Raw genomic sequence first — 26580 nt, forward strand, 5'->3', positions numbered from 1 at the left:
CTGAGACGTATGACAGCCCAGGACAGCCCCTGGCAAAGACACGTGCCTTGTGCTCGGGAGTGACAGACCCTGCCGTGCTACAGGCTGTCTGGAGCACCCCAACCGCCAGCTCAGCCCAGCAATCTTTCAGGTCTCGGTTGTAGGGGGACTCCTGAGCCAAAGAGGAGGTTCCTCCCCTCCCCTTTTCCCTTTTCCCTTCTCCCTTTTCCCTTCTCCTTTCCCTTCCAGCGTGCCACACGCCTGCTGGGACCACAAAACCAACCCAAACGGGCTGAAACTGTCCTGCTGCCATGATGATGGGGACTCCTTACCGCTCAGGAGCGTGAGCTGTACAGGGCAGGGGCTTGTCTCCAGGCTCTATCCATGGCTGTGTGGGCTGCACAGTACAGGGGATTAAGAAGATCGTGTACTCTCCAGAGTAGTCCTTCCTGGGAACAGACAGGAGACACTGCGGTCACCAAATGAGACTCCAAGCTATTCACCCAGCTGATGTGTTTGCTTAACATCCACCGTTTTCTAATTAATGTAAGCAGGCAAGACAAAGTTCATAGCAGGACCTCTCCCTCATCCCAGAAATCTCCAGCAGTCGCAGGAGGGACAAATTTGACCTGCGGTGTTTAATCTGACCCTCTGTGCAAGGAGCACAGACTGTAAGAATAAACAGTCACAGACAGAACTAATAATGAGAAGCAATTTCTTAAAACAGCAAACCAAGTATTTCTAGATCCTTATATACCTACCTCCACCAAGCATAGCACTACCAATTAAGCCAGTTGTGGACGTAAAATCCTGCTTTTAACATGCAGACTGCAAGACAACCTTGAATACATTGTCCCCTCTGGTATCTACCTACCCATTGGCTTAATTGCTAGAAAAATGCACGTACAAGGAGATGAACTGATTTTTCCCTCTAATACAACCAGTAGAGGAGCGTTTTCAGCCCTGACAGCGGCTTCCTGCGTGCTCCAGCTCTGAGCCCTTGAACAAGGCTGGCTCCTGACCACTCCACACTATCGTTGTGGGTGCTGAAAGGGCAACAGGGATTGCTCTCTCAGGCCTGGACTTGAAACTGCTTCGCTGCTGCTGTTAACTACATGCACGTTCATTGCTTAAGGAGAACATTGTGCTGTGGGAAGCTGCTGAAGGTGGCTGAACCCACAGTCCTCACCTGTTGTAGGAGCTGGTTGCTCTCCAGAGCTGGTAGGGAGAGTCAAAAGTCTGAGCGCTCCACAGCAGTTGCAGGTCAAATTCGATCCCTCCCAGGTGGTCTGGAGTCATTAAGAAAGACTTGACATCTGGCAGGCTGTGGTGCTCCATTACAAAAAGCCCTGGGGTGAGGACAAAGAGGTGATGGATGAGGCAGAGTACGGGGACACCCCACATTGCACACCTCAGCACAGAGGGACACTGCTACCTGTGTTTTCAGAACAGATCTGTATTTGTAGGCTGATTTCTTCCTCTGTCAGGACTAATGCTCTCACCTCTGAACTTGGCCTGTGTCTTGAACTCGATAACCAGCCGGCCATCCTCGCGGATGTAGATCCTGATTATCTGCAGCCGGGCTGAGAGAACGCTGTCCGTCTGAATCCCTGCACAGTGCAGCAAGAACAAAGTCACTGGGGAGGCCACACAGCACAGATGGTCCTCAGGTGGGCTCTCTCAGCCCCACGTAGCTCCAGAAGCATTTGAGAGAACTCCAAAAAGGCATGGTTTAATTAGGATCATCCTCCAGTGAGTCAGCTATACACTTCCTCCATTATCCACATGTGCCTCCTAAGTCTCACTCAAGCATAAAGGAAGTAAATATACTGAGCTCCCCCCTATGATTAGCCTGTGAATGTAACTTACTTCACATAGTAAGTTGTAGATAATTGTTTCTGGGTGCTCCTGGCCTTAATTCCTGAGTGGCCCTCCATGACAAAGCTCTGCAAGTCCCTCCTCTACAATACTTAGTGTCACCGCTGGCAGAATAAAATCCAAGGTGAGGCATTGTCTGTTCCTCATAGCCCTTTGAGCAGCAATACTGCTCAAGGCTGCAGGCACGGGTTCATGGCACACACGGGCTCCAAATATTATGGGAAAGGAAACAGAAGACTCGCAGGTGCAGGATAAACCACATAGACGCACAGATTTTACGTCTTGGATGTAACCACCACAGAGGATAGGAACGATTTAGGGCTCGCCTCTGGGAGTGCTGCTGTTTTAACAAACAAGGGGATACTATGGGAAAAAGTCCATCCGTGAGAGCCAGGAGGCTGAGGAACGTGACTGCAGCTCCCACACAAGAATCACTGAAAAGTGTCGGAGAAATCACTCCAAATATCCCACAGGGAGCAACCTCTGCTTGGCTGTGGAGACTCTGATGAAGAGAGAGCTCTTCTCCTGCAGCACTTTCTAGGGCTCAGTAACAACTGTTCCCATTAACAGAGAGAGGCTGGGGGGAAATGACAGCCCCCTTGCTAAGCTTACACAAATGCAGGCGTACCTGGACTCAGCCTGCACACCCTTTACTTCAGTGAGTGCTACCCATGCTCAGGACTGCGGTGGGAGTGCAGAAACTAAGGGAAAAAACGAGAACAAACCAATTCTCCTGTACCCCTTCAAATGCCTCAGACCTACCCGTCCTCCAGAGAACAGTATCGTAGAAAAAGGAGAACTCCATCTCTGTGTGATGCTCAAGAGAAGCCCAACCTCTCGGCGCTGTCACGTAAATATAGGACACATAGAGTGGGACGTGGACTGTTAAGAAGGACTGAGCAGAGTCCCGGACCTGTCAATAAAACCCCCAAAAGGTGGTTATGCACGTTCCAAAAGAGAGACACTGGCGCAGACTCACAGCACCCACTGCATTTGCGTTCTGCTCTGCAAATGGGGAAAAAAGCCAGAGTACCTGCAACAGAAGACTCCTTTTTAGTTCTGGACCATAGGTGTCTTAAACACAGGGAGGATAATGTGGGGATGAAGTATTTCTGAAGCAATATAATGTCATTGCTCCATAGAGACTGAGCATTATTAGCAAATAATTAGCTGATTTGCAAAAAAGTTATTGCTGGACTGCCATTTGAAAAATAACAAACAACTGCTGGCAAAAAGCATGCAAGCACAGAGTGCTCCTCACATACTACAAAACTCCTACAGTTAAGTCACAGATGACTGTCTGAACTTTCTTTACCTTTACATGTAGGTACGTTAGACAAACCTGCATTTTAAATAAGGCTAAGCACCGAAGCACACTGGTGTCATGGTACAAAAGGAGCTGTGGCCACAACTTCACCTCAACCCCCCGCCCCAGTTTCCAATTCCATGAATTAATAATAAGCATTTCTGCTTGCTCAGGACTGGCCTTAAGAGTATCTGAAATACCACAGCTCTCTGGCTATATATACAGCATTTATTATCTGCAGAGCACAGCTGTACTCTGGAAGCCCCTGAGAGAGACATTCCAGACTGGTTGGTGCCAGTCTCCACTTACTAAATTATGCAGTTGTTCAGTTCAAGCAGCTTCTCTGGATTTCTGCAAATAATCGGAGCTATAAAAGGAAAGTTAACAAAGTATTCCAGACTGACAGGAATTGAAAGAGATGATGTTGGCCATAACAGTCTGACTGGGAATTTAATGCAAGAACTTAACGAAGATGAGATACTCACTTAAGTGGGATGTACATGTATAATCCATCCATGAGAGGGCAGTGAGACACGTCTGGTAGCAAAAGCCACTATTTTATAGAAGAACATTTTTGGCTTTTTGTCTGCCAGTTGGTTAGTTAAGAAATTACTTAAAAATTCCCATGACCTCGGTCCACTGCGGAGTGTGAACTGATGTGCCTCTGCTCTGTTCTTTGCTCATTTATATTGGGTAAGAATACAGTCAAAATTGTAAAAGAATAGAGCACAGCTGAGAATGTTTTGTATTTCCAGTATATCCTTATATTTAAAAAAAATATTTTACTGGCACTTTGAAGGTTAAAAGAATAAAACCTATGTTACCCCAAGAAAAATAAACGAATTGAGTGCATTTCACAAAGCACTGTTCTTTTCTAGGTAAAAGGGGGATAAAGCCATGTTCCAGTCATACAAAGTGGAGCAGCAAATATACACGAACACAAAGCGGAACTTCACCTAAGAACTGAGAAAGATCTGGATTACATGGAATGAGTTTTGGATATGGCATCTCACCTGGAAGTCAGCGGTGACAGAGCCCCCACAGACATCAATTAATTCAGTCATGTCATAATAGGCATCAAAAGTCCAAATGCAGCTCTTCAGGTTGAGGTGCTTATAAAGCTGGATCGTCTTCGGCTCTCTCACGGTGGGGTCAAACTGGTAAGGGCGGTCGTAGCCAGGACCGAGAACGATGCTGTCGTAGGTCACTTCATCCAGAAACCCTGCCTCTGGGATTAAGAGACACCAGGACAGTGATCACTCCAGATTTCAAAGAACTTGAGGCCAAGCACTGACGTCCCATTTTCTCTCTCAAATCACGTCAGTGACTTTTATTATATTAGGGACTTAACGGGCTCCTCCCCCTTCATTATCCTAGAGGTCAAACTGAATATACATGGGTCTTCACAGGGCAAAATGTTATAGGAATGGGGAGAGAATTGTAAAAACCAGACTCCTGAACCTATCAATTAAAGGTTGAAGTTAAAGTTTAAGAAATGCAGAACAGCTTGAGTATGAAATGAACAGAATGAAGGACAACAACCCCCCGCCCACCATGGAACAAGCATGGACCACATTATCCTTCGTGTCAGAGACACACATTGCCTTTTTATTTCAGCTCTGCCATTTACTTCAGCAGTGAATTTGCTTTTGCTGCTTCTTGTTGCCAGACGGGAGATCTCAGTGACAGAAACACGGTGATCCACTTCCTGTGGATCCTTCTCTAACCGCATGGATATCACAAGTCAGATTTGAAAAGCAGAAAATCACCAGCACGGTGTGAACCTATAACCTTCTGGAACAGAGCAATGCTGCTTAAACCCATTATCTTTTAAACATTCCCATGCATCGCATCTCATCTTTAACAGGGCAACTCTGTTCACTGCTGTTAGTACAGGAAGATTAATTATTATTTACATAATGTCAAGAGAGCCCAGAGAAAGACAAAGCCGCCTTCTCTGGATTTCTTTACTGGCTTCTCCCTACCACCAAGTTCAGAAAGCAAAGTCTGGCTTTAAAGATTACCTGAGATGCCTCTGAGGTCTCTGATGGTGACCAGGTTTGAGCAGACATGCTGGTGCCTGTAGATAGACTCAGAGAGAAGGAAATGCAGGTTGTGCAGCGGCAGGGTGGAGATGAGGGGCAGCATCCCATCCTGATGGGGGATCTGCACCGAGATGTGGATTCTGGAACAAATAGCGGATGAGACGGCATAAAAAAGCAGCCCTGGCAGGCACGGGAGCATTACCCCACACCCCCCAGCAGCACAGGACAGACCCGGTGAGCCTGCTAGTGGCAGCCTGATATTTAGTTGCAGCTAAATTTCCCCATCTACACATCTGCTCCTTAAGCTGTCCCACCAACTCCAATTTCCTGAGGGGAAGGCGCACCCCCTCAGCAGAGTAGGGTGCGAGGAAGAGAGTGGGAGTGCTACCCTAAGCACCCTATGCTGTTCAAGAGGGCACACAGCATGGAGGGATGTGGTTTCGGACACATCGGTTCTCCTCTTGACCCAAGCCAGCTCTGTAACCGCAGGGGGCCTGGTGAAGGACTGCATTCTCCCCTTCTCCAGGCTCATACCTGTTGGGATGCTCCTTGTGCTTGACATCCAAGTACTTCAGAGTGGCGATGAATGACTGTGCCTGGAAACCTCGGGCTGTCCCTGCAACCACAGGAGTGTGACAAATGGCACTGTCTGTGCCGATGGTAACTACATTGCTTCTCAGGGGGGTCCCCACATGGCCAGCCTTGTCCACAGCCTTGGCCACACACCGCACGTGGAACCGCCGGCTGAAGTAAATGCTGTCCAGCACCTGCAGGGAACAAAGAGGGAGAAGCATGCATGTGGGTCAAGGACACCAGCGTTGCAACATCTGACCGTGTAGCAAAATCACATTATCCTGGTGTTTCGAGGCAGCACAGAGGCGAGGCACATGCAAACACAAACCAGGAGCACACACATGCCAATGTCTGCTTGGCCGCTTGGGTGTGCAGGTGCGATTGGCCTCTTGCTACCTACGCTGCAGTAGATGCTTGACTATGTTGGGTGCTTTACAACTTCCAAACTCTGCCCACATACTGAAGGGAGGGGAAGAGGGAGCCTGAGCTGTTATGATCTGCCAGGCTCCATCTGTCTCCTGCCACCAGTGATTTACTGAAGTGTCTGAGTGTCACAGCTACTTCCCACGTCAACAGAAGTGGTGTTTTTAGCAGGCTCAGTAAAGAACAGTGCTAAATTTTCTGAAGAAAAAAAAAAAAAAAAAAATCCCCAAAGAAGCACCCATACGTCTCATGCCGATTCCCAAAACCGAGGAGATTTTGGGTTTTAATCTCTGTGTAACTAAGGTGTGCACTACCCACTAAAAATATCTCAGACTCATGCACAAGTAGGCATGGTCTAGAAACACACCTGGATGCCTGAGAAGAGCTGAGACCTCACAGCTGGGAGTGCCTGGGAAAAGCCCCCAGAGGAAAACAGTAATTCTGTCTGTGGGGCAGGACGTGAACAGTCCAGGGACAGAGAGTTCTCAAGCCACACATGGAGCAATACAACAAAACGAGCGCCTGAAGGAACAGCGGTTCAGAACTTGAGCTATGCCCTTCCTGCAACTTGAGCAGGATGGAAGGAAAGCAGACAATACCGCAGACAATACCACAGCCAAACCCTGGCAACACAGGTCACATCAGCATGCTGAGCTCTTATTCAGGGACAGCCACTTTTTCAGGTGTGTGACTTTTCAGCTGCAGGAACGCAACCAAATTTCCCATGTGATCGTACAGTACACAGACCGATAGAGCTGCCCCAAGCTCTCGCTGACTTATGCCACGCGCTCTTGCAGCTTTGCCATGCTGGTACCTAACCATATACCTTATGGTTGATGCTAGTGAATGGTGTGTTGTCAGTGATGGTTTCAAAAGGCGACCTGGCTCCATTCCCATCCGTGGGGGTTGCTACTTCCCAGCTGAACTGTATTGAAGACTGATTGATCCCAGCCTCGCTGCAGCGTTCCTTCGTGACCGTGTACTTGGGGAAGTGAGGGTCACAAGGAGTGACACAGATGAGCGGATAGCCTGGGGAAGGGGATTTCTTAGCACCATCCTTGGTCACTTCTTCCACCCGGTCATAATCAGCCAGGGTGACGACCTGTACGGATGGGATGCAAGATGGTAGCATTCGCCTGCGGCTGAGGGGAGAGGCAGAAAAGGCAATCCTTCCCACACACTCCAAGCCTGGTGCATCATTGCAGTTCTTAATTTTATTTCAGAAACCCCGCTGGGGTTTTCAGTCTGTACTCAGAAGTGTACTAAATCATGTCCATTGGAATGGGTGACTTACCACGGGAGGTGCTGGTAGAATCAGACTCCCTGCTGCCTCCTGATCCAAAATAGTCACTATTGCAGTGCTGGTGTCTCCAAGAACAGCTTCCACTGGATCATCTGGACCCAGCACCAGAGAAAAGGACTCATGCCACTCCCGGTCTTCATTGGACATGATCTCCACCTTAAACATGATGTGGTTCACACCTGTGAGAGGAAACAGAGACAACTCAATTCATCATCAGATATTGCTCTGAAGTCCTCATAAAAAAACTGCACAGCTGGTCAAGGCTGTGATCACTGAAACATTATGATAAAATACGCGTGATAAATTTTATTTCCACTCATTGCTACTAATAATTTAGTCCTGTCCACACAGGAGTCTACTCTATACATAAAACTCCAGCTATGACAATTGATCAGGTGATAGATTTACTAGCAGATGCCATCTGAGGATTAATATTGCCTGTCTTGTATTAGCTGTCTGTAGTAAAAATCTATGATCCAAAGTACATCCCCACCCCTGCTGTAAGGATCTCTGGTCTCTCTCACACCAGTATGCAGAACTGTTTGGCGAGGGCTTCTTGGTCCAGCAACATGGTCTGAGCTGTTGCACTGGATCCTGCAAGATCTCTGCTGAGCCTTACATTCTCTGAAGACTGCTTTATTCTCACCTGCCAGATGCTAGTGCTTCTTCCTCTGTTCTGATCGCCCTTCATTTAACAGTTCAGCCTTTTTGCGTAACAAAATTATAGCCACAGCAGAGTGCAAGGCTGCAGCCCAGAAGAGTCACACTTTTAAAAAGACCACATAGTAAGTGGTCTGTGTAGTATATTTAAAATACATTACCAAAAAACCAGAAAAAAGTCCCCAAACAAACCAAACCCCAGATCCTTCTCATCCAGCAGGTCATTGTGAAGGGATGAAATGTTGTACACAAGAGAAAACATGGCAAGATTTGGGATGGCCCTCCGATTTTTTCAAGCGACATTAATTCCGGTGAGCAGAAAGTCTCAACCCTCTTTCTGTCTCCTTAGGCATTTACAGCCTTCTCAGTGAAGAGCTCACCACCTCCAGGCTTTCATTCCCTCCTCCTTTTCATTGCCCCCCTGCTTGGGCAGCAGCTTGGCACTCTGCTTATCCAGCAGAGAGGGCTGGTGCTCAGAACACCAGTGTGTTTGAACTGAGAATGATTAGGCAACCAGAAGGGGAAAGGGGAAAGGACATGTCTAATGCAAGGAAAGGGGAAAAGTCTTGCACCCCACCTGTGACACACTGAGGAGCTGGATAGGTGTTTCCTCCCACAAAGACTGTGATGAGTCCAAGATCAAACCCCAAATCAAATCTAAACCCCAAAATCTAAGGGTATTTTATGCCTTCTTACAGCTAATACAGTTCGCTTCACCGGGAGCAGTTAGACCTGTGTGACATTGTAAACCTCATGCAAAAAGTGGCTTTTTCCAAATCTCCTGAATGTTCCCCTTCGATGCTCTTTTCTGTTATACACAAAATGTCACTGGTCGCGCCACCACCTCTAAACTTCCCTCCAAGGACACTTTACCTGGGCTGAATTTGAGCATTCGACTCTTGGGATAGTAATCCACTCCAGCCTGAGCTGAGCCATCGCGGGTGCTACAGCGGACTTTTGAGGTCCTGTTCTGATCCCCTCTCCGGACCACCTTAATATTTAAAACAGCAACACCCTCCGGGCCAGGTGGCTCCCGTACTTGGTACGCAGCTTCTTCAAACTCAATGGTGGGTGCTAAAGAAACAGCAGTGAAGAAAAAGCCCCAGGTTAGCACACCAGCTGACTGTTTACAGATGAAGTGCATTCAGCAGCTGGGGCCAGCTAAGCTCAGCTCCTTTTAGACTCTATCTACACATCTTCAGAGCAAGGGTCTCCTCAAAGCAGGGGCCAAAACTGCAGCCATAAGGGTTGGATGTGAATTAGGGCAAGGGGTGGTGCAAAACCCAACACATGTATTGGGCTACAGAGGATGGCAAATGATTCTCCCATCCCCTGCCTCCCACTGAACCACACAAGCCATGTGATGGTGCTACAACCCCCACTGGCAGTCACACCGGAGGGACTTGGCATCCCCCTTCTTCCCCACAGGTCTCTCCAGGCTGTGATGCTGTGGAGGGAAGGCAACATCTCCCAGGGGAAGCACAGCAATTCCCTGTGCAACTGCAGGGGAATGGGAAATGGGACAAATGGTGCGTTCAAGCCACTGGTATTCGATCCCTCCCTTATGACCAGTCCAGTGCACAAAGCCATCACATCAGTGACCTGCACGCAGAGCTGTGACCACGTGACCGGAGGCATTCACGTGTACTAAATTAAACTGCAAACTGTTGATGAGACTGTGCTGACTATCTGGGAGCTGCATCCTACGCTACAACTACGCCCTTGTTGAGCGTCCTCGCTTACCGTCTTCGTCATTGGTGACAGTTATGGTTGCCACGTCCATCTTCCCAATCCTAGCTCCGCTCCAATGGTTTCCAAGTGGGCTACCAAGATAGACCTGGAACTGCTCTTCTGGTTCAAAGGCAGAGTCATCGCTGATATAAACACTGCAGTTCTTCACCTAAAGCCAAGTAAGCAGGAGAAAACAGCAAACGTTCATAAATCCGATGAAGCCACTTAAAGGCCACTCTGTACTTCACTATCTAGGGTTTAATGTCTGAGTACTGTCAATCCTGGAAGAAACACTTCTATTTTTAAGGCTGCTACTTCAGTGTGGACAAACCAGACAGCTACATGATGAGACACAGCAGTGAAGACATCTACAAACCGACAGGTCTCTGCTACAACAATTCTGAGTCCTACTGACACAGAGGATTTCATTTCATGTTTTAAGCAGTTTTATCATGAAACAAACAGCCCCTCCAGAGTCATGTCATGTTTCCAGGACCAGAAGAATTTCTGACTTTAAGCATCTACGAAAACAGTTTGGACAGCCTCTGTGAGCTCCCTCTGACAATGAATGCAGAGGCAAGGAAGAGATCTGAACCTCTTCTATCAATGGTTCTTCATTCTCCCTATAAGTCAGGCTCAGCTCACCTTCTCCCCTTTCAAGAAAGTGATGCGAGACTCCTCCGCATTTCTCCTCTCTGCAAAGTCCTCCATGACCTCTGCTGTCTGGCTCTGGGTGTAGCACCTGACAGAGGACTCGTAGCTCAGGTCCCCGGTGCGGAAGATGGGGATGTGCAAAGTACCCTCCTTCTCCTTCACCGAGTATGTATCCTTGGTGAACTGCATGCTTGGTACTGCAGGAGGTAATAAAAAGGGTCAAGCAGCGTTGAAGCTCCACAGAGACACAGGAGCTAATCGAGGCACATGCACCCTGGGAGAACTGCTGCATGGAGTCTGAGAGCCAGAGAATAAAACAGCCGCTTCACTGTGCCTCAGAACACGATTTGGTTTGAAACAAACAAGTGACTATTACTGCCATCAACCCTCTATAGAGCGCAGGATCAGCAGACCCTGCAGCGCTTCAGAAAGAAGGCATCTCTCCTCATCACCTCTCAGTCACCTAACTCCAACAGTTGATGAAACCTGTTCCTTCCCTACCATTTTGGTGCTCTTGCAATGCACTGGAGAACAAGACAGGGCTGGTGGTACAGGGATGGTGTGCTTATGAGGCATGTCAGGAAGGGATTATATCAGGACTCAGTACTGCAATGGATGCTATGTCTCAAAGCATTATCCTACCGCCTGTGGACAGACACAGAACAAATAGTTTGCAGCAAAGAGGGCTGACCTCAACAAAAGATACAAAGGCAGAAATGATTATACGACAAAGTTAGATTATATAGTGTGTGCCTTCCTCAGGCGAGCAAACATGAGAGACGTTAAAACACAAGAGAAAATAAACATGCAGTAAGGCTTTCTCACATAGTAAGGGGGACTTTAGCTCACAGAAAGCATGAAACGAGGACTGAGCTCTGAGCAGAGGAGGCAAAGCATGGCTGAAAGTGAGGGGCACTACAGGAAAAGTCATTCTGCACTTCTGAAGACTGCAAGTTCTTGTGGACAGTGAAGCATGGAAGGAAAGAGGGCAGCCAAATGGAATGGGAGGATCCCAGGAATATAGGCTAAATCCAGCCGAGAAATAACCTAACTTGGACTAGCCTCCTGCTGCGTGGAAGCGTGAAGGAAGAGGCTAGGATGGGCTGGATGGACCTGCCATGGATAACTTACCATCTTGGAAGATGTCATTAATGGCCACGATCGCTTGGAACGGCTTTGTCAGCTCAGCTCCATGGGGTGAGCTGAGATAAACAACAAAGGTCTCCAGCCCTTCTATCACTGGGTACTGTGCATCATCCAGGATTGTCAGAGTGCAGAACTAGAAGAAAAGCAGACGTCCTGCTTTTAGAGATGCAAAGCTGTCATCCTTGCCAGTACTCGCATTTGGGTGTCTAAGGTAAAGCCATTATGTCAGGCCTTTTCTGAATTCATTAATCAATGGAAACAATGTTCTAGATAGATCTGGCATATCATTTCAGAGAATTGGCAGCCATCTTTATCCTGGGAGGGGTGGCCTGACCAAATCTTCTCTGGCTGGAGTGCTGATTAGATGTGAGTCTCTGCCTAGCAGATTAATTAACAATTCTCAAGTGGCCCTGAGAGGATTTTCAAAACAGGCAAATAGCAAATACAGAGTATGCACATAAACAAGAGAGAGGTGTCACCAGGCAGAGCAGACTCATCAGGAGTCAAAGTGGCTCCTCACCTCTTCCGTCTTGCCTGGCCTGAACTCTATTTTTCTGGAGCTGGGGACATAATCAATTCCCGGGCTGGCAGATGGAGGGTCTGACGTCCGAGTGGCACACCACACCGAGATGGGGGTTGAGAGATCAGGTCCCTGTCGGAGGACTGGAATCTCAATGTTTCCTGCGTCACCAGTTGCATGTGAGAGAGAACCAAGATGAGAAAGCAGCCACATACCACAAAACCATTCCCTTCCCTTCAGCACGCCCTTCTCCCTTCACTACTGCTCCTGCACCCAGCACAGGCTATTGCAGAGAACAACCCCCCAGCCTTCCCCACAGGGGCAGAGGGAAGAACAGAAACACTCTGCAGACCTTTTACAATTCTGCTGCTGTGCCCTAAATCGCTCCTTCTGATACCTCTTTCTGGTGAAAGCACGCTTTCACGGTAAGCACCCCAACGCGGTGTGCAGCAGCCCTGGGAGAGCCCCCGGCTACTCTTCACCTGCAGCCTCGCTGACGGTAAAAGTAGCATTCCCCAGGAACACTGTAGAGGCATCGTTGGGACCACCGATGAAGACGCTGGCTGATGCCCGGCTGCCAATGCGTGCGTTATCTGAGGCATCTGCCAATACGATCTCAAACTCCTCTTCTTCTTCGTATTCACTGTCATCGATCAGCGTGACGTCACATGTCGTCACGGTGACACCCGGACCAAAAACAATGCGGCTGTCATCCGCCATCCCCCGGGACTTGAAGTCGGAGCCCGATTCCAGCATATAAAGGCTGCTTCCCTTGGCTGATTTGGGGACAGTGTAGCAGATGGCGGACACAGTGCTGCTGGTATCCCCTAAGACACAACAGGAAAAAACCCATAACTCTGTGGGAATACTTTTACCCTATTTCGTGGAGAAACTATTCACTTAAATAATAAAGCAGCATTCAGAAAAGAGGGTGAGGAGTAAAAAAGAACACCACCCCTGCTCTAAATTTGCATAAAAACTGGCTTAGGTCTGACTTCCAGGCATACTCCAAATCTGCACTCTTGGTTACTACTATCAGGAAACGGGTGGCACTTGCCTATTAAAGAATATACAGTACAGTGATAGGGTCCACATAAAACACAGTATCTAGATTGCAGAGAAGCAGCAAATAAATACAAGGGTTTGCTCCTGCTCATGCTGGGAAGAGAAATGAATTCAAAAGTAAGGAGCTTTAACTGCACTGGTGAATCTTACAGCAGAGCTGGGAAAAATAAAAAACCCACACCCATCTGCCCTGTATCGTTGCTTGTTATTTCAGTTGCGCCAGAAAGCTACTTCCAAAAAATCAAAGAATCACCCCAAAATCATAAACAAGCAAACCCCAAGGAACACCACGTGTTTTGGGGGGTCACTGTTATTTGCCTGCCAACAGGAAACAGTCATTTGCCTGAGCCTGGCAAAGGTATATACTGCAAAGACTCCTCAGCAGCTTTGCAGTAATCCTAGTCATGTGATAAAAGACTGCAGGGTACAGGCACTAAACCGCTTTTATTATCTAGAAAGTACAGAATTAAAATCCAAGCTCCAGGCAGCCACACATACTTCACAGTCTGTCTACAGGTGTTTCACTTCTCTCTGTCCCCAGTTTACTGTTGGCCACAGTCTCCAGGGCTCCCCATCCACTCTCTCTGCCATGTGGGTTCAGACTCCGCACGTCTCACCCACAGCAGTGCCTGCAGAGCCGCTTTCCCTCCCGTGCCGCAGAGCCCCGCGGCAGCACAGAAAATCGTTCTGCCCGCCTCGACCCACCTTTCCTTTCAACAGGAGCAGAAAGAAAACCAGCGCTCTCGCTGATATGGTACGTCTTCCTGTCGAACTGCAGGGTGGGCTCGTCCTCTGTGTCAGTGATGGTGACCGTGGCCCGGGTGACGTTCCCCAGCAGAGCGTAGGCTGGCATGCTGAGCTCGACGGTGAAGCTCTCTGTGCTCTCAAAGACGTTGTCATCATTAATGGTGATGGTGCAGGCCTTGGTGTCCTCCCGCTCCTCAAACTGCACCTGGAAGGCAGCAAGTGGCCTGCTCTCTTTGGACTGGGGTCTGAAACTTTCTGTCCTTCTTGCCTTGCCCTTGCCTGAGTCACATACCCTGTGCATGGGTGGCATCAGACACCGACCTTAACCAAGGATAAATGGCGAGTGGAGATCAAAGGCAGCACCAAATGCAGTGCGTAGACCCCTACCCCTTCTGGTCTCATTCATGGTTTTAGCCCTTTGCATGATGAGGAATGACATTCCTACTCAGGCAAGCCTGTAACCTTTGTGGGCTGCCAGAACACTGCTGCAAAGTGTATCTGCCAACATAAAAAACTGATGAAAAAAGAGACCCTCTTCTGAAGCAAATAAACCACAAATTCTTAGAAAGGAAATACAGTCTCTGTTGTGTTTTTATCAGTGTTTATCAGTTCTTTCATCCAGGCCTGATGGCACACATGGTCAGACCTTCCCTTTCCTGGTGTCCCCAACCTACCTGCCCCGCGTACTCCACGTAGTCCTGCTCTCCCGGCTGTGAACCAGAGCCAGAGGTGGCCGTTCCCTGCTCTGTGCGGCACAAGACAATCGCATACTGGTTGAGGTTACCAATCCGCCTCACGGTGACACTCACAGAGCCTGCGCTCTCTTTGACGTTGTAGCTGGAAACGTATCAAGCAGATACAAATAACAGGCTGGGGAGCAAACCCTATGTGTTTACGCTGCCTCTGAGCACCACAGACTCAGGCTGACTGTTGCCTCCACAGAAAATCCGAGGGACACTAATAATCGGGGTCTTGGGGAGGTGGCAGCTATTCAGCAGCCCTGCTCTGTGGTTTAACCCAGCAGGAACTTCTCACTGACACGCATGTAAGTTCCCACTTCCACACTGGCTGCTGTTGCCCGCCCCCCCCCCCCCCCCCCGTTCCGTCTAGAAATCAACAGCGTTAATTCAACAGGAATGCCACGTGTGGTGCTACGCTGCACAGCAGTGAGACCTCAATCCTGATATGGTGCCAGGGAAACCCAGGCAGAAATGATGGTAACTGCCCCAGAATTTAATTTCAATGCTGTAGGTCCAACCACATATCACAGAGCTCAACCTGCCTCCCTCCAGATAAGACCCCATCTGTCATCATAGTGCCGTAAACCCCTTGCCACTTACCTGGTGTATGTAAAGCTGATGAGAGACCACTGGACGTGGAAGATGTTGCCACTGACCACATTGGGTTTGCTGTCCTTCACTAGGAACTGAAAGCTGTCCGTGGTCTCCTGAACCTTCTCCTCATGCATCACGTACCGAATGAGGCCCTGGTTCACATCCTCTGCCGGAAGGAGACATCCAGTGAGCCAACCCAGAAATTCAACGGCAGTTTTATAGATGAGCAGTGCGGCGACGTGCATCCGCATGGCCGCAGGGATCGGGTTTTCCACATGGCCTTTATGCTGTAGCAGCTTTTCTAACTTCCTTGGTCTTACCTGTGGTAGAAGCCAGCCTACAACCTGTGACAAGACATTCCCTTGCCTAGTCTTTATCCATAGTGGCTCATACTTAAAAGTAAGGTAAATTTAAAGTAGCTTTGATGAAATGCAAGAAATAGGGATTTGTTTGTGCAGCAGATATTTCAGCTCTGTTCTATAAGCTGGCATGTCCTAACAGGGCTCCTTCTCACTTGCTGAGACAGTTCGAGCTCTCTGACCTTCTGCAGTATGTTTCCCAAGCTTCAGCCCTAAAATAATGTAGGTCTCTTCCTTTTTTTTTCCTCCTTTCCCTGAGCACACGGGAGGCCAGGCATTGCTGGCAGGGCCTGATGAGAAGAGACAGGCAGAACTGCTGACTGCATTTGTACAGGATCTAATGCAGTGTGGTGCGAGGCTCTGCGAACGGCAGTAGCAGAAATGCTAAAAAAGGGAAATGCTGCCTGGGGGAGGCTGGAGGGAGCAGCAATCAGAAAGAGCACAGTGGTGTAGGAAGCAGGTACTCCCTCAACTCCCCTTCCTAATGGAGAGCCCCTCAATCCTGCAAGAGTGACCTTTCCACATGTTGTTGACTGTGCACTGCTAGCTAAACATCTACCAGACCTTGTGATGATGAGGTCCACATGCAGTATCTACAACTCCTTTTTACTGTCCCAAGTCAAATCTCCAGCTCTAAGAAGTCCAGAGAACCTGGGTGTGCTACAGCATACATGTTGACATCGATAAGAAATTCTAGGATTTCTGCAATTGAGAGCAAAGTTCATTTCTTACTTTTGACACACTTTTGAGATTTGCCCCTTATCTTCTCCCATCCCACCTTCCCCCCACACCCCCCAAAGCTATCTTGACAAACTGAAGCAGCTGAAGGAAAAAAGCAATAGTATACAGCCCAAGTCCATACCCTGCGTAAAGGTGGTCACAGTTGTCCCTGGTTTCAGCTTGTTCTCCACGTAACCATTTCTGGGACCAGTTGTTATCTCATAGATCAGCTGTTTGTCATCTGTGTCAGGATCTGTCGTCAGTAATTCCTTCTTAGTGATTAAATTGGTTGCCTGGATGAAAGCCAAACCAAGGGAGTAAAACTCTGGAGAGCCAGCAGTGCAAGTCTGATTGACTGTTCATCTAAAAAGCCCAACCATCCCTCTGTCAAACAGTGCTCCACGAGGGAAAAGCTAGGGGATGTAAAAGCACAGAGCGGCCTTGAACAGACAGATGCCCCACAAGGTGTTTGACAGCACAGGAAGGATTCAAATTCTGCCTCACATCTGGTTTGTTTAATAAAAAACCACTGTGGCTCAAAGAAAAGCAAATGCAAAACAAGCTGCCCAGCCCTATCTAGCTATGTCATAGCTAAAAGCTATGACAAATCTTCTGGTTTCACCTAGAAACCGCTGCTCCATGAACTGTGCTCATGCTCAGGTGAGGCCTGGCTTTGCAAAAAACATTTGCAAACAGCCTCAAGTTGAAGGATTGACTCAGGACAGTTCATGCTGCTTTAGTGAGCCTGCAGTAAGTCCTCTTTCAAATGACCTCACATGGATGTGCCACAGTTCCACCACATTTTGCTTTCTCTTTAAAAAGAGAACACCTATAACAGCAGGAGAAAAAGAGAGAATTGAACTGCCTGAGGCTGCAGGAGTGCTTTTTCTGAAGTCAGGAATTTGAGCTGAGGTAGCCGCTTCTTAATACAATTTCTTACTACAGTGTCTTCCAACCCCTTTTCCTGGGAAGAACTGAAGTATTTCTTTGCAGTTAATGCTGGGTCCTCAAAAACAAGAACGAGAGAGAGAGTTTCCTGGGGTTTTGTTTGGACTTCAGCAAAACAAAGGCATGTCACAGCAAGAAATCCCTATACCAGATTTCTCTGAAAGCCATATATCTCTACCATGGCTGCTGCAGCACGTAATCAAGACTTCTCCGCCATCAGCAAAGCTGAAAATATACCCTGGGGAGGAGGGACAAGGGGCAGGACATGTCTGCCCAGGAAAGCGGGCAGGAGCTGTATCGCACTGCACAGCTTGTGCGAGAGCCAAGAAGAGCCAGGCTTGATGGTCCGGCTGATGTATGGGAAGGAGATGGTCCAGGAAGCAATTTAGTGCCCTGGAGCCACGTTGCCTGGTTTGGCTAATGGAACTGCAGTGCAGGCATCCCTGGACACCTCTGCCTTTTCCAAGACACTTCATAGGCACAGAGGAACACCTGTTCTCTGTCGCAAAAATAAAACTGCTGAAGGATCAGGAGGTTCTCCTGTGAAGCTCCTTCTCCTGAACAGCCTCAGAAACAATCTAAGCTGAACCCAGGCAGGCAGTTACCTTGCCATCCATGTACTCGAGCCACTGCAAACCCAGGTTGGTGACAACCCTGGGTGTCCCATCATCCACAGAGAGAACGTCCACTTTGAAGCGCTGTGGTGCTGCTGTCACAACCTGACAAAAGTTCAGAAAGACGGCCGTTACTTTGGGAGTGAGGGCCTCATGCACCATATTATCAGCCTTGCTCCCTTCAGCTCTGTTGGGATCAAGGTCCTGGGGTGAATTTGCACACACAAAGGCTGGTACACCAGGGAAGAAGCGTATGGCATCACATAACTGAGAATACTCAGCCTTTATCTTCAGTAGAGCAACAGCAGCCAAGTCTTCCCTTCTCTGAGAGGAAGTAGCTTTCTATTAGCTATAGAAGGTCTCCTTGACATCCCTTCTCCTCCCCTTACCTTCTTCCCCCCATCCTCCATAATGAAGAAGGGATTGGTCCCATCAGACACAGTGAAAGTGAAGCGATCCTTCAGCGAGTTGCTGCCATCATGACTGTAGCTGATGCGGTTCTGGTAGATGTCGTCCATCGTGAAGGTGGTGGCTTGGTGGTAACGCTGCCCGTTGCTGGTGCGTTCGATCAGGCCATGCTGGGGGGGCTGCACGACTGTGAACGTAATTGACTCAGCCTGCACCAGAAAGACAGGAGTGGCAAAGCTGATGACATGACCCCAGGACCAGGACAGGCATGTTCTTCCAGCTCAAGATGCCTGGAGAGGGACTTTATGCCGGGACAGCTTTCCTAGCACAGTGTTTCTAACCAGCGGCTGAAATGCATTACCACACACTGAATTGATTCACCCTGAGCCCTGCCCTGTCTTTATCCCTCTCCCAAGCTGGCTATCTACAGAACAACCCCAATCAAGGAGACCTAGGCTAGACGCATCACAGCCAACTACTGGTTTGGCTGGTCTGAGAAGGCTCCCACCCTTGTGACAACTCCCTGAACACAAGAGCAGTCCCCCATTCTGCAGCCATTCTAAGCAACGTGCCCCTTGTCACTTCTGTCAGGGTGGAAGCAGCGATAACCTTTGGGGCAGGATCTTTGGATCGGGCAATAACAGGCAGCCAGGAGCAATCTTGCTGTTGGGAAACCGCAGCGCAGTGAGGTAGAGCCAACATGAGACCGCTTAGTCTCCAGCCAGACCCAGGAGGAGGAAGAGGAAATGTCATTTTCATCTGTGCTAGGCATAAACTTTGTGCCAAGGCTAGGCATAAGCTCAGTAGAAATCCACAATGTTCAGAGAGAAGGTGGCACAGGGCAAGGATTAGCTCTGATCACAACTTCTAAATGTTTTCCATGCAGGTTCGTTGCTTATGTGTCTGAGAGACATCCCAGATGAAGCCATTTCTCAAGCCAGGGATTTGCTTTGCTCAAACACTCATTCATCTATTTATATACAAACTGGGCCTCCCACAAGCTGTTTGTCTGATGTTGTGATCAGGCAGGGTATGATCACAGCGAGAGATGACACTCGCTGTAATCTCTCTCTCTTTGAACACAAGCCCATTTTTCTGATAGCCCAGATGTGCAGCACAAGAGGGGAGGGCGGAGGCGAGGGGGAGTCCTGCCTTACCTCTGTGTCAGCATCTGTTGCTTTAAGCTCAAACTCTGTGATGGTTTTTCTCACCCCTTCCTGAACTGTCATCCCGAGGCTTTGCACTACAGGTAAGGAGTCATCCACAGGCTTTATGGTGATGTCAAAAGACTGGCTCACCTGGAACAGGAGGAAAAGCCTCTCTTGATGAATTCAGTCTACCAAGAGTGCAATTCCATTGAAACAGTAACACTTTAAGGAGACGATGGTGATCCAGAGTTTGGGTCACTTCATTTTGGCCTTGTCTAGCGAGTAAATATGAGCTTCTAAACTCAGATCATATGAGCATGACCTCTTCTATCCCTCCCCACTAATTTATTCTCCCTCTTTCTGTGATATTTATGGACATCCACTTTTCCCTCCCTCCTTCTTCTTTGTCCCTCTCCCTCTACTTGCAGCTATGATTTTTCTCTTTCAGAAAGTAGGAAGGAGACATTTCTCAAGGGTCTAACTGTGCTTCTGTGTATGTTGTCAGTGCACTGGATCAAAGCTGAGCTCCAGGAGCAATTGGTAAGGAGGTGAAAACCAGACGCTGAAATCTTGGTAAAGCAGTCTCATGAAGCTCCACTGCAGGTGGCTCCCCCTTACCTTCACAGGGCTCATTCCCTTCCCTGTGGTCCTTAAGCTCTCTCACAGCAGGGGAAGTAAGAGCACCCACCGTTGCCAAATGACAAGCCCATGTGTGGCTTGTTTCATTTCCTTTGCTACGTCTGTCTCTCGCAAGCATGCAAGAGAAAAACTGACTTCCATCCCATCCTATAGAATCAATAGCCTGCTCTGACTCAAAAAACCATGCTGGGACTTACTTCATTTGTTCCATCAGACACAGAAAAAGTGAACGCATCCTTATGCTTTTCAGCATCACTGGTGTGGACATACTGGATGCTGCGAGAGGCCAAGTCTGCCTGGCTGAAGGAGCTAATTCTTGTCCCTAGAAAAAGAACAATAGGGGAAAATGTGCAATAGAAAGAGTGAGGCAGGGAAAAATATAGGGAGCTGGACTTATCTAGCCATAAGCATTCAGTCTTGGCTTGTCCTGCTCCAATTCAGGCTGTACCATAAACCTCAGCTGAGCCAGGGATTTAGCTGGCACGGAGCCTCCTAGAAACTCTGCTCAACAACTTTTAAATTGTTGTAGTGGCACCCCTTCTGCAAAAAGAAGCATAGACTTCTTCCCAGACTTATAATTTTACGATGGCACCTCACACTGTCTGGACACCCTCTTGGGGATGGGCCTCTCAGGGAAGAGGACAAGAAAGAAGCTGTGGGAAAACGGTAGATGTAACACTTTGATTTTCACTGCTGTGCAGGACTGATCTAACCAGGACATCACTGAGTATGAGCAAAAGTTTTTTTCCTGGCCACACAGCAGTTTTCAAAAATGCCTTCAAAGTCTCTGCTCTCTTTTCCCCTCCTTGTACCCCTGCATTTAGAACAGATTAAGTCCCATTTTCAACACTGACTTATAGTGACATCTTTACAGGCCATTAGGTGTGACACAGACACAGAAAGGTACTGGAAAAGCATTTTAAAAAGCACTTGAACCTTTAAGTATCACTGCTGCATTTGACAGATTTACTGCAACAACAAAAACCCCCACAAAAAGTTTTTCACCAGTTTGGCACACTAAATGGCTACTGACAAGTATTGGCCACACTACAAAAGATACCAGGATCCGATATAAATAAATGAGTCAAAACTGGATGGTTAGCCAAGGTTTCCTCAGAGCTCATTAGCTTTAAAGGTTTGTGTTCTCTTTTGAACACTCCAGTACTCTCTCCTTAGGTTTAGGTCATTTAAATTGTGAGAACAACTCATTCCCAGTGTGTGGCTCTGTTATCTTTCCTAGTCCATCACAGACATGAAAAAGCATAGAAATCAGAATCATCACATTTTAAATAACAGGAGGAATAAAATCCTTAATCCAGCTCTTTCAGGTCTCCAAAGCACAAGATTCACTGTTTAGTTTGCAATTTAGACAAAAATATTGCAAGTTTTTAATTTTCTCTCAGCGGGGCATTTGCTTATTATAACTTTCATTCATTATTCCTACCCTTTCAACGTGTTTGCCAGAGGACTTCTTACACTGTGAGAAGATGAGGCGAACCACACGCTAAAACTGAGCTGTACAGGGACTGTCTGCATCTTGAAAACACACAGCAGATATTTCCAGTTTAATCTCATGCTAATGAGAAATCTAATTCTAAGAAGAAATATAATCTTAGATGAGTACAATCTAAATCAGAAGAGCATATGACATGACAGCATAGATTTAGACTAATTCATCAGAGAGGGGTAGGACACTCATACTGTCAGTGGGCATGGAAGGCAACTCTAAAATTCAGATCACATTTGCAGGTAATTATTTTCTGAGTTTCACAGGATTGACCAATTCCCCCTCCATGAACTACCAGAATTCATTATCCAGCATATCCATCACAGCACAACGTAGCTTCCTTTTAAACTAACTCAGCGGTTAGTTCCCTTCCTCTCTCCAAAGTACGGGTGGGAAAAGAGGCTGGTTTTTAGGGATCAAGGGACATACTGGCCAAGAGGGGGACAGAAAGCAGACTGTCTGTTTACCAAGGTGGGCTCTATTACCATGGACATTAGGGGAATGAATTCTTTGGGGCGTTGTACTATATGTGGTCACAGAAAAGGCTGAAGGTTTGCCTGTCATGGAGATGCAGCGATAGGTCCTGAAAGAGGAGAAGCACACAGCGGCAAGCTGGACTGATCTGCAAAGTCCACCAGGCAAGGTTACCATGGGGCATAAACTCACCCAGAGGCTGAATAAATCCTCATCTGTGATTATTGGGCTGCCTTGCCTCCACTCACCCTATTCTCCAGCTCTCTGGGCTAATGACCATTTGATTTCTAACAGGAAACATAATTCTGTGATGCTGCCTCCAAGCACATTTTTCCTGCAGCAAATCTTTAGGGCTCAAAAGCCCTCCAGTGCTCTGCTGCTAGGAGTACCGAACTGAGTAAAATACTGTCCTGCTAACCTGGGGAGGCTGCGTGCTCCAGATGCCCCAGCTGTGGCTGCTTGGTGAGCTTGTACTGGAGCTGGGTCGGCTCACTGTCCTGGTCAGTGGCAGAGAGCTGGAGGGTCGTGATCTTCTTTGCCGAATTCTCATCCAAGACTAGCCCTTTGTTAGCGATGATGGAGGGGGGAAATCTGTCTTCTGAAAGGGTGAAACGCAAAGCTGAGTTAGGAGACAGTCACCCTCCTTTCCTTGGTGTTATTCAAATCGGGTTCTTGGGCTCAAGCAAGAGACAACATACACACAAACACCTCCCAGACTGCTAATTCTGAAACAGGTACTTGGCCTCGGCATTAATCGAGGGCACGGTAACACTATAATGTCTTAAAGACAGTCTAGACAGTATAAAGATATCAAGGGGAATTTTTCTACCTTCTTCAGTGAGTTTGTTAGAAGCCAAAGAACAAATCCTTACATCTGCGAAATCTCCCCATGCCCCAAACTTCAAAGGCCTTTGAATTAACAGCGAATAAAAACTGCATCTCAAGAATGACGTCTTAACTTGCAATACATGCGGGATGGGAATCTATGAAGGCCTCAGCTCTGCAGCAAAGAAAACACAACTTCAGCACTATCTTTTACCTAATACACTAATAGAAAAAACCTGGTCCATCAGTTTGTTGCCATCTGCATCGATCACATCAAAGGTGAAGGGGAAATTTCCACCAGGATCCCCTTTCTTGTGACTGTACACCACTTGCCCTAGAGAGAGGGACAAGAGAAAAGAGGTGGTTTATTACAGGCTGCATCATTTAATTCTTAGTTTGGAACCAGGCTGGCAGTATAAGCCGAGGGACTTTGAGCTTGACAGAGCTCCTGGATTTGCGTTTCATTACTTTTTCTCTTTATTCTTTTTCTCCTGCTGAGAGAGACTTTTTAGCACTTGCTTAACGATACGTGTTTCTGTTCTAACATAACAATCTTATCGTACTGCTTTCCCTTTCCCTTCCCTGCTTCAAGTCATCCTCCCTCTCTCATAAAGATCATGGAATCACAGAATATCTCAAGTTGGAAGGGACCCATAAGGATAATCGAGTCCAACTCCCTGCTCCTCGCAGGACTACCTAAATGGCCACATATTACTTGCCAAGATTATCTAAAATCAAGCACTCTCACCTTTATTTATATCAGCCTGGGTGAAACTTGTGAGAGGTCCTTCGACAGAGATCTGGACTGGATTATCAATTTTGGTCAACTGCAGATGGCCCACGCTGGGATCCCTCTTCATGACAAATCTAATCGTTGTGTCGTCTGAATAAATAGCTGCTGCTTTCAAGTGCTGATCTGTGAGGTATGCTGCAGAGCCTGGACCAGAGAAAGAAAGTCCACAAACAGCTTCAGCCAATCCAGCTAAGTGACTGGTTTAGACTGGACCATACAGCAATACCAAGCAATACCATTATCCTCCCTCTCCCCGTACCAACTGGGAGCTGCAGGCCCCTGTTGACAGCTAATGTGGGTGGCTGCTTCTTCGGCAGCTCCACGAAGAACTCCAGCCTCCCCATCTGCGTGTAGAGACCATCCGTGATGGAGAAGCCAAACTCGTCTGTCTGTGCTGCTGCACCGCTCTGAGTATAAACGATCAGCTCATCCAAAATGTCCTGGTAAGTGAAGGACGAGCCCATGGACAGCACATTTCCATGCTCCGGGGGCTCTGCAGCAGTCTGCCTCCTACGGAGATGACCTGACAAACGACAGATGGATGAAAATTATGGGGAGAAGACAGCCTGCTGGGGACTCTTTGTGCGCCAGCTCTAACTGGGATGCACAGAGGTGGACATAGCCTTACTGGAAAAACTGAAGGAAGTTATCTGCTTATTGCCAAAACTGGCAAGAATGTGGCTACGTACATGAGATCTGACAAAGGGTGCACAGCCCTCACTAGTTTAACATGGCACTAGCCTTCACGTGACACCCTGCCTTGCTTTATCACTGCAAATAGATGCTAGTTGCTCAGCTTTTTGGAACTGAACCCTGCAACAGGAAATGGGGTAACACAAAAGGGAACGTCCCAGGGAAATGCGTGCAGCCCCCCTTTCCCCTCTACCACAAATAGCGAGGGACAGCTCTCAAAGAATAGGTCTAGTCTGAAGCACAATCCCTCTGTGGCTGCTGGTCCAAACACAGACTAAATGTGCTTTATACAAATATGCCAGGCTCCTCTCTCGCATCAGGGGCTGTTACACACACACAGATACAAAGGCACACAGACACACAAAGATGTTCTCTCTCTCTCTCCACCCCAGCTTGTCAGGACTTACCATGTTCAGGACTTTCGGTAACCATGATGACAAGCTCACTGTTCTGGGTGTCCAAGTCCTGCAGGTTGAGGAAGGCCTCGGTAACGACCACACCTGAGCCCTCATGCACTCTGACAGGCTCCAGCACCATCTTTGGGGGCTCATCGTTCTGCCGCTGCACAGGTCCCAAAGGCATACAGTTAAAAAAGGGAAATGGCCAAGGGGAAAAGACTGCTGCCCACTTGAATGAAATACAAGCTCCCAAATTACAGTACTGGTGCTGATATCCATTAATGGGCTAGACCAGCTTCTCCAAATCTAGCCAGCATCATGGCCGCTTCTAAGAGGGAGGAGACACCAGAGAAATAAGCCCTGAAGAAGAGGTTGCAATGCACAACTGTTGTCTGGTGTCACAGGCAAATTATGTGGCTGTACTAGGGGAAGGAAACAGATAGGAGGAAGGAAGCTCCCTTTAATCCCCTTCCCACGTTTTACAAAGGAGTGAGCAAAGTTTGCACTTTAAAAGCCGTGGGTCTATGTGAAAGGAGAGGGCTCTTGCAGCCAGAGAGCACAGGCATACCTGAATTGTGATGTTAATGCTCTGCACCTCAGACTGACTGAAGCCATCGCTCACATAAAAGCTGAAAACATCACTTGTTGGCTCAATGCTTTCATGGACGCTCTGGAAGTAGTAAATGCTGTTCTCTAGAACATCTTGAAGGGAAAAGGATGCATCTGCAGTTGCAGCAGACTCACTCTGTGGGCCATAACTCTCACCTGCAAACCAGAATACTGCTAGTGAAAGGATGTTCAATTCACTGGTAAACTAAGAATAAAAGCAGCAGAATTAGGAGAAGAATGGCACATTGTGAAGGGTGCAGAAGGATGTTTATTCCTACAACATGGGTTTCACACATCTAGAAATGCGTAGAAAGCAGCATCTGCTGCATTAGAGTAGAGATTAGGGAAGCTGCAGTTTTATGCATAGTACAAGCAATCCCACATCCTGGAATTACTTAGGCTTTCTTCAGAGACGAAACAAGGGCTAATGTGCCATCTCTGGCCTCAACACAAACTCTACATCAAGCTTCACCTTGCAAAACTGAGTCTCACACCCAAGAAAATCACCCAGCTGTTGCCTGTTCAAGGAGAGAGGCTCATCATTACCAAAATGGCACTAACTGGAGTTCCTTCATAGGACACAATTAGGAGGAATGATGTGTAATGGTTAGCAACCTGTGCTCTCCAGAAGAAAGGCAATCACTGTTGTAACAAGTACTACACTGGCCAACCCATGGTGATATTTTACAAAGGCAAGTTATGATTTAAGTAAAATGATATATGCCACTCCTGGGACCACATGCAGGATTAAGCAGACAAGTTTCCTGGATGAACATCTCTGGACAATATGGTATAAATCCTACCTTTTCTTGATAATACAATGAGATAAGAGAGCGTTACCAGCCATGCTCTGCCACAGCTCTCAGCCTTAAAGCTCGCTGGGACGTTTAGAGGAATTTAGCAAAGTTTGTTCTGTGTAACAAGGCCAGCCAAAATAAAACATGATGAAAATACAACACATGGGCTTGAAAAGCCTCTTAATGCCCCAGTCTCACAACACAGACCAGTCTCCAACAAACGAGAATTAGCAGAAAATGCTCCCCTGAGACAGATTATCTCGTAACGCTGACCTTACGAGCTC

General features: G+C 47.7%; 1 protein-coding gene across 1 annotated transcript in view; it reads right to left on the reverse strand.

The window, feature by feature from the left end:
- Positions 1 to 26580, reverse strand: part of FRAS1 (Fraser extracellular matrix complex subunit 1) — a 173656-nt gene that overhangs the window by 4588 nt on the left and 142488 nt on the right. The window contains exons 41-69 of the mRNA XM_069774067.1: positions 25459 to 25655; positions 24900 to 25053; positions 24059 to 24322; positions 23755 to 23943; positions 23221 to 23340; positions 22600 to 22779; positions 20398 to 20522; positions 19571 to 19711; positions 18395 to 18622; positions 17997 to 18110; positions 16586 to 16736; positions 15371 to 15530; positions 14705 to 14867; positions 13989 to 14235; positions 12701 to 13045; positions 12219 to 12379; positions 11684 to 11831; positions 10544 to 10749; positions 9911 to 10067; positions 9041 to 9241; positions 7499 to 7686; positions 7031 to 7306; positions 5743 to 5975; positions 5188 to 5348; positions 4177 to 4391; positions 2620 to 2770; positions 1482 to 1589; positions 1169 to 1328; positions 312 to 428 (exon numbers count right to left, since the gene is read on the reverse strand). Coding sequence (XP_069630168.1) covers positions 312 to 428; positions 1169 to 1328; positions 1482 to 1589; positions 2620 to 2770; positions 4177 to 4391; positions 5188 to 5348; positions 5743 to 5975; positions 7031 to 7306; positions 7499 to 7686; positions 9041 to 9241; positions 9911 to 10067; positions 10544 to 10749; positions 11684 to 11831; positions 12219 to 12379; positions 12701 to 13045; positions 13989 to 14235; positions 14705 to 14867; positions 15371 to 15530; positions 16586 to 16736; positions 17997 to 18110; positions 18395 to 18622; positions 19571 to 19711; positions 20398 to 20522; positions 22600 to 22779; positions 23221 to 23340; positions 23755 to 23943; positions 24059 to 24322; positions 24900 to 25053; positions 25459 to 25655 — 5260 coding nt within the window. The remainder of the gene's footprint in view (positions 1 to 311; positions 429 to 1168; positions 1329 to 1481; positions 1590 to 2619; positions 2771 to 4176; positions 4392 to 5187; positions 5349 to 5742; positions 5976 to 7030; positions 7307 to 7498; positions 7687 to 9040; positions 9242 to 9910; positions 10068 to 10543; positions 10750 to 11683; positions 11832 to 12218; positions 12380 to 12700; positions 13046 to 13988; positions 14236 to 14704; positions 14868 to 15370; positions 15531 to 16585; positions 16737 to 17996; positions 18111 to 18394; positions 18623 to 19570; positions 19712 to 20397; positions 20523 to 22599; positions 22780 to 23220; positions 23341 to 23754; positions 23944 to 24058; positions 24323 to 24899; positions 25054 to 25458; positions 25656 to 26580) is intronic.

This window comes from Haliaeetus albicilla, chromosome 1 (genome assembly GCF_947461875.1).
Source record: "Haliaeetus albicilla chromosome 1, bHalAlb1.1, whole genome shotgun sequence".
Classification (NCBI taxonomy): Eukaryota; Metazoa; Chordata; class Aves; order Accipitriformes; family Accipitridae; genus Haliaeetus; species Haliaeetus albicilla.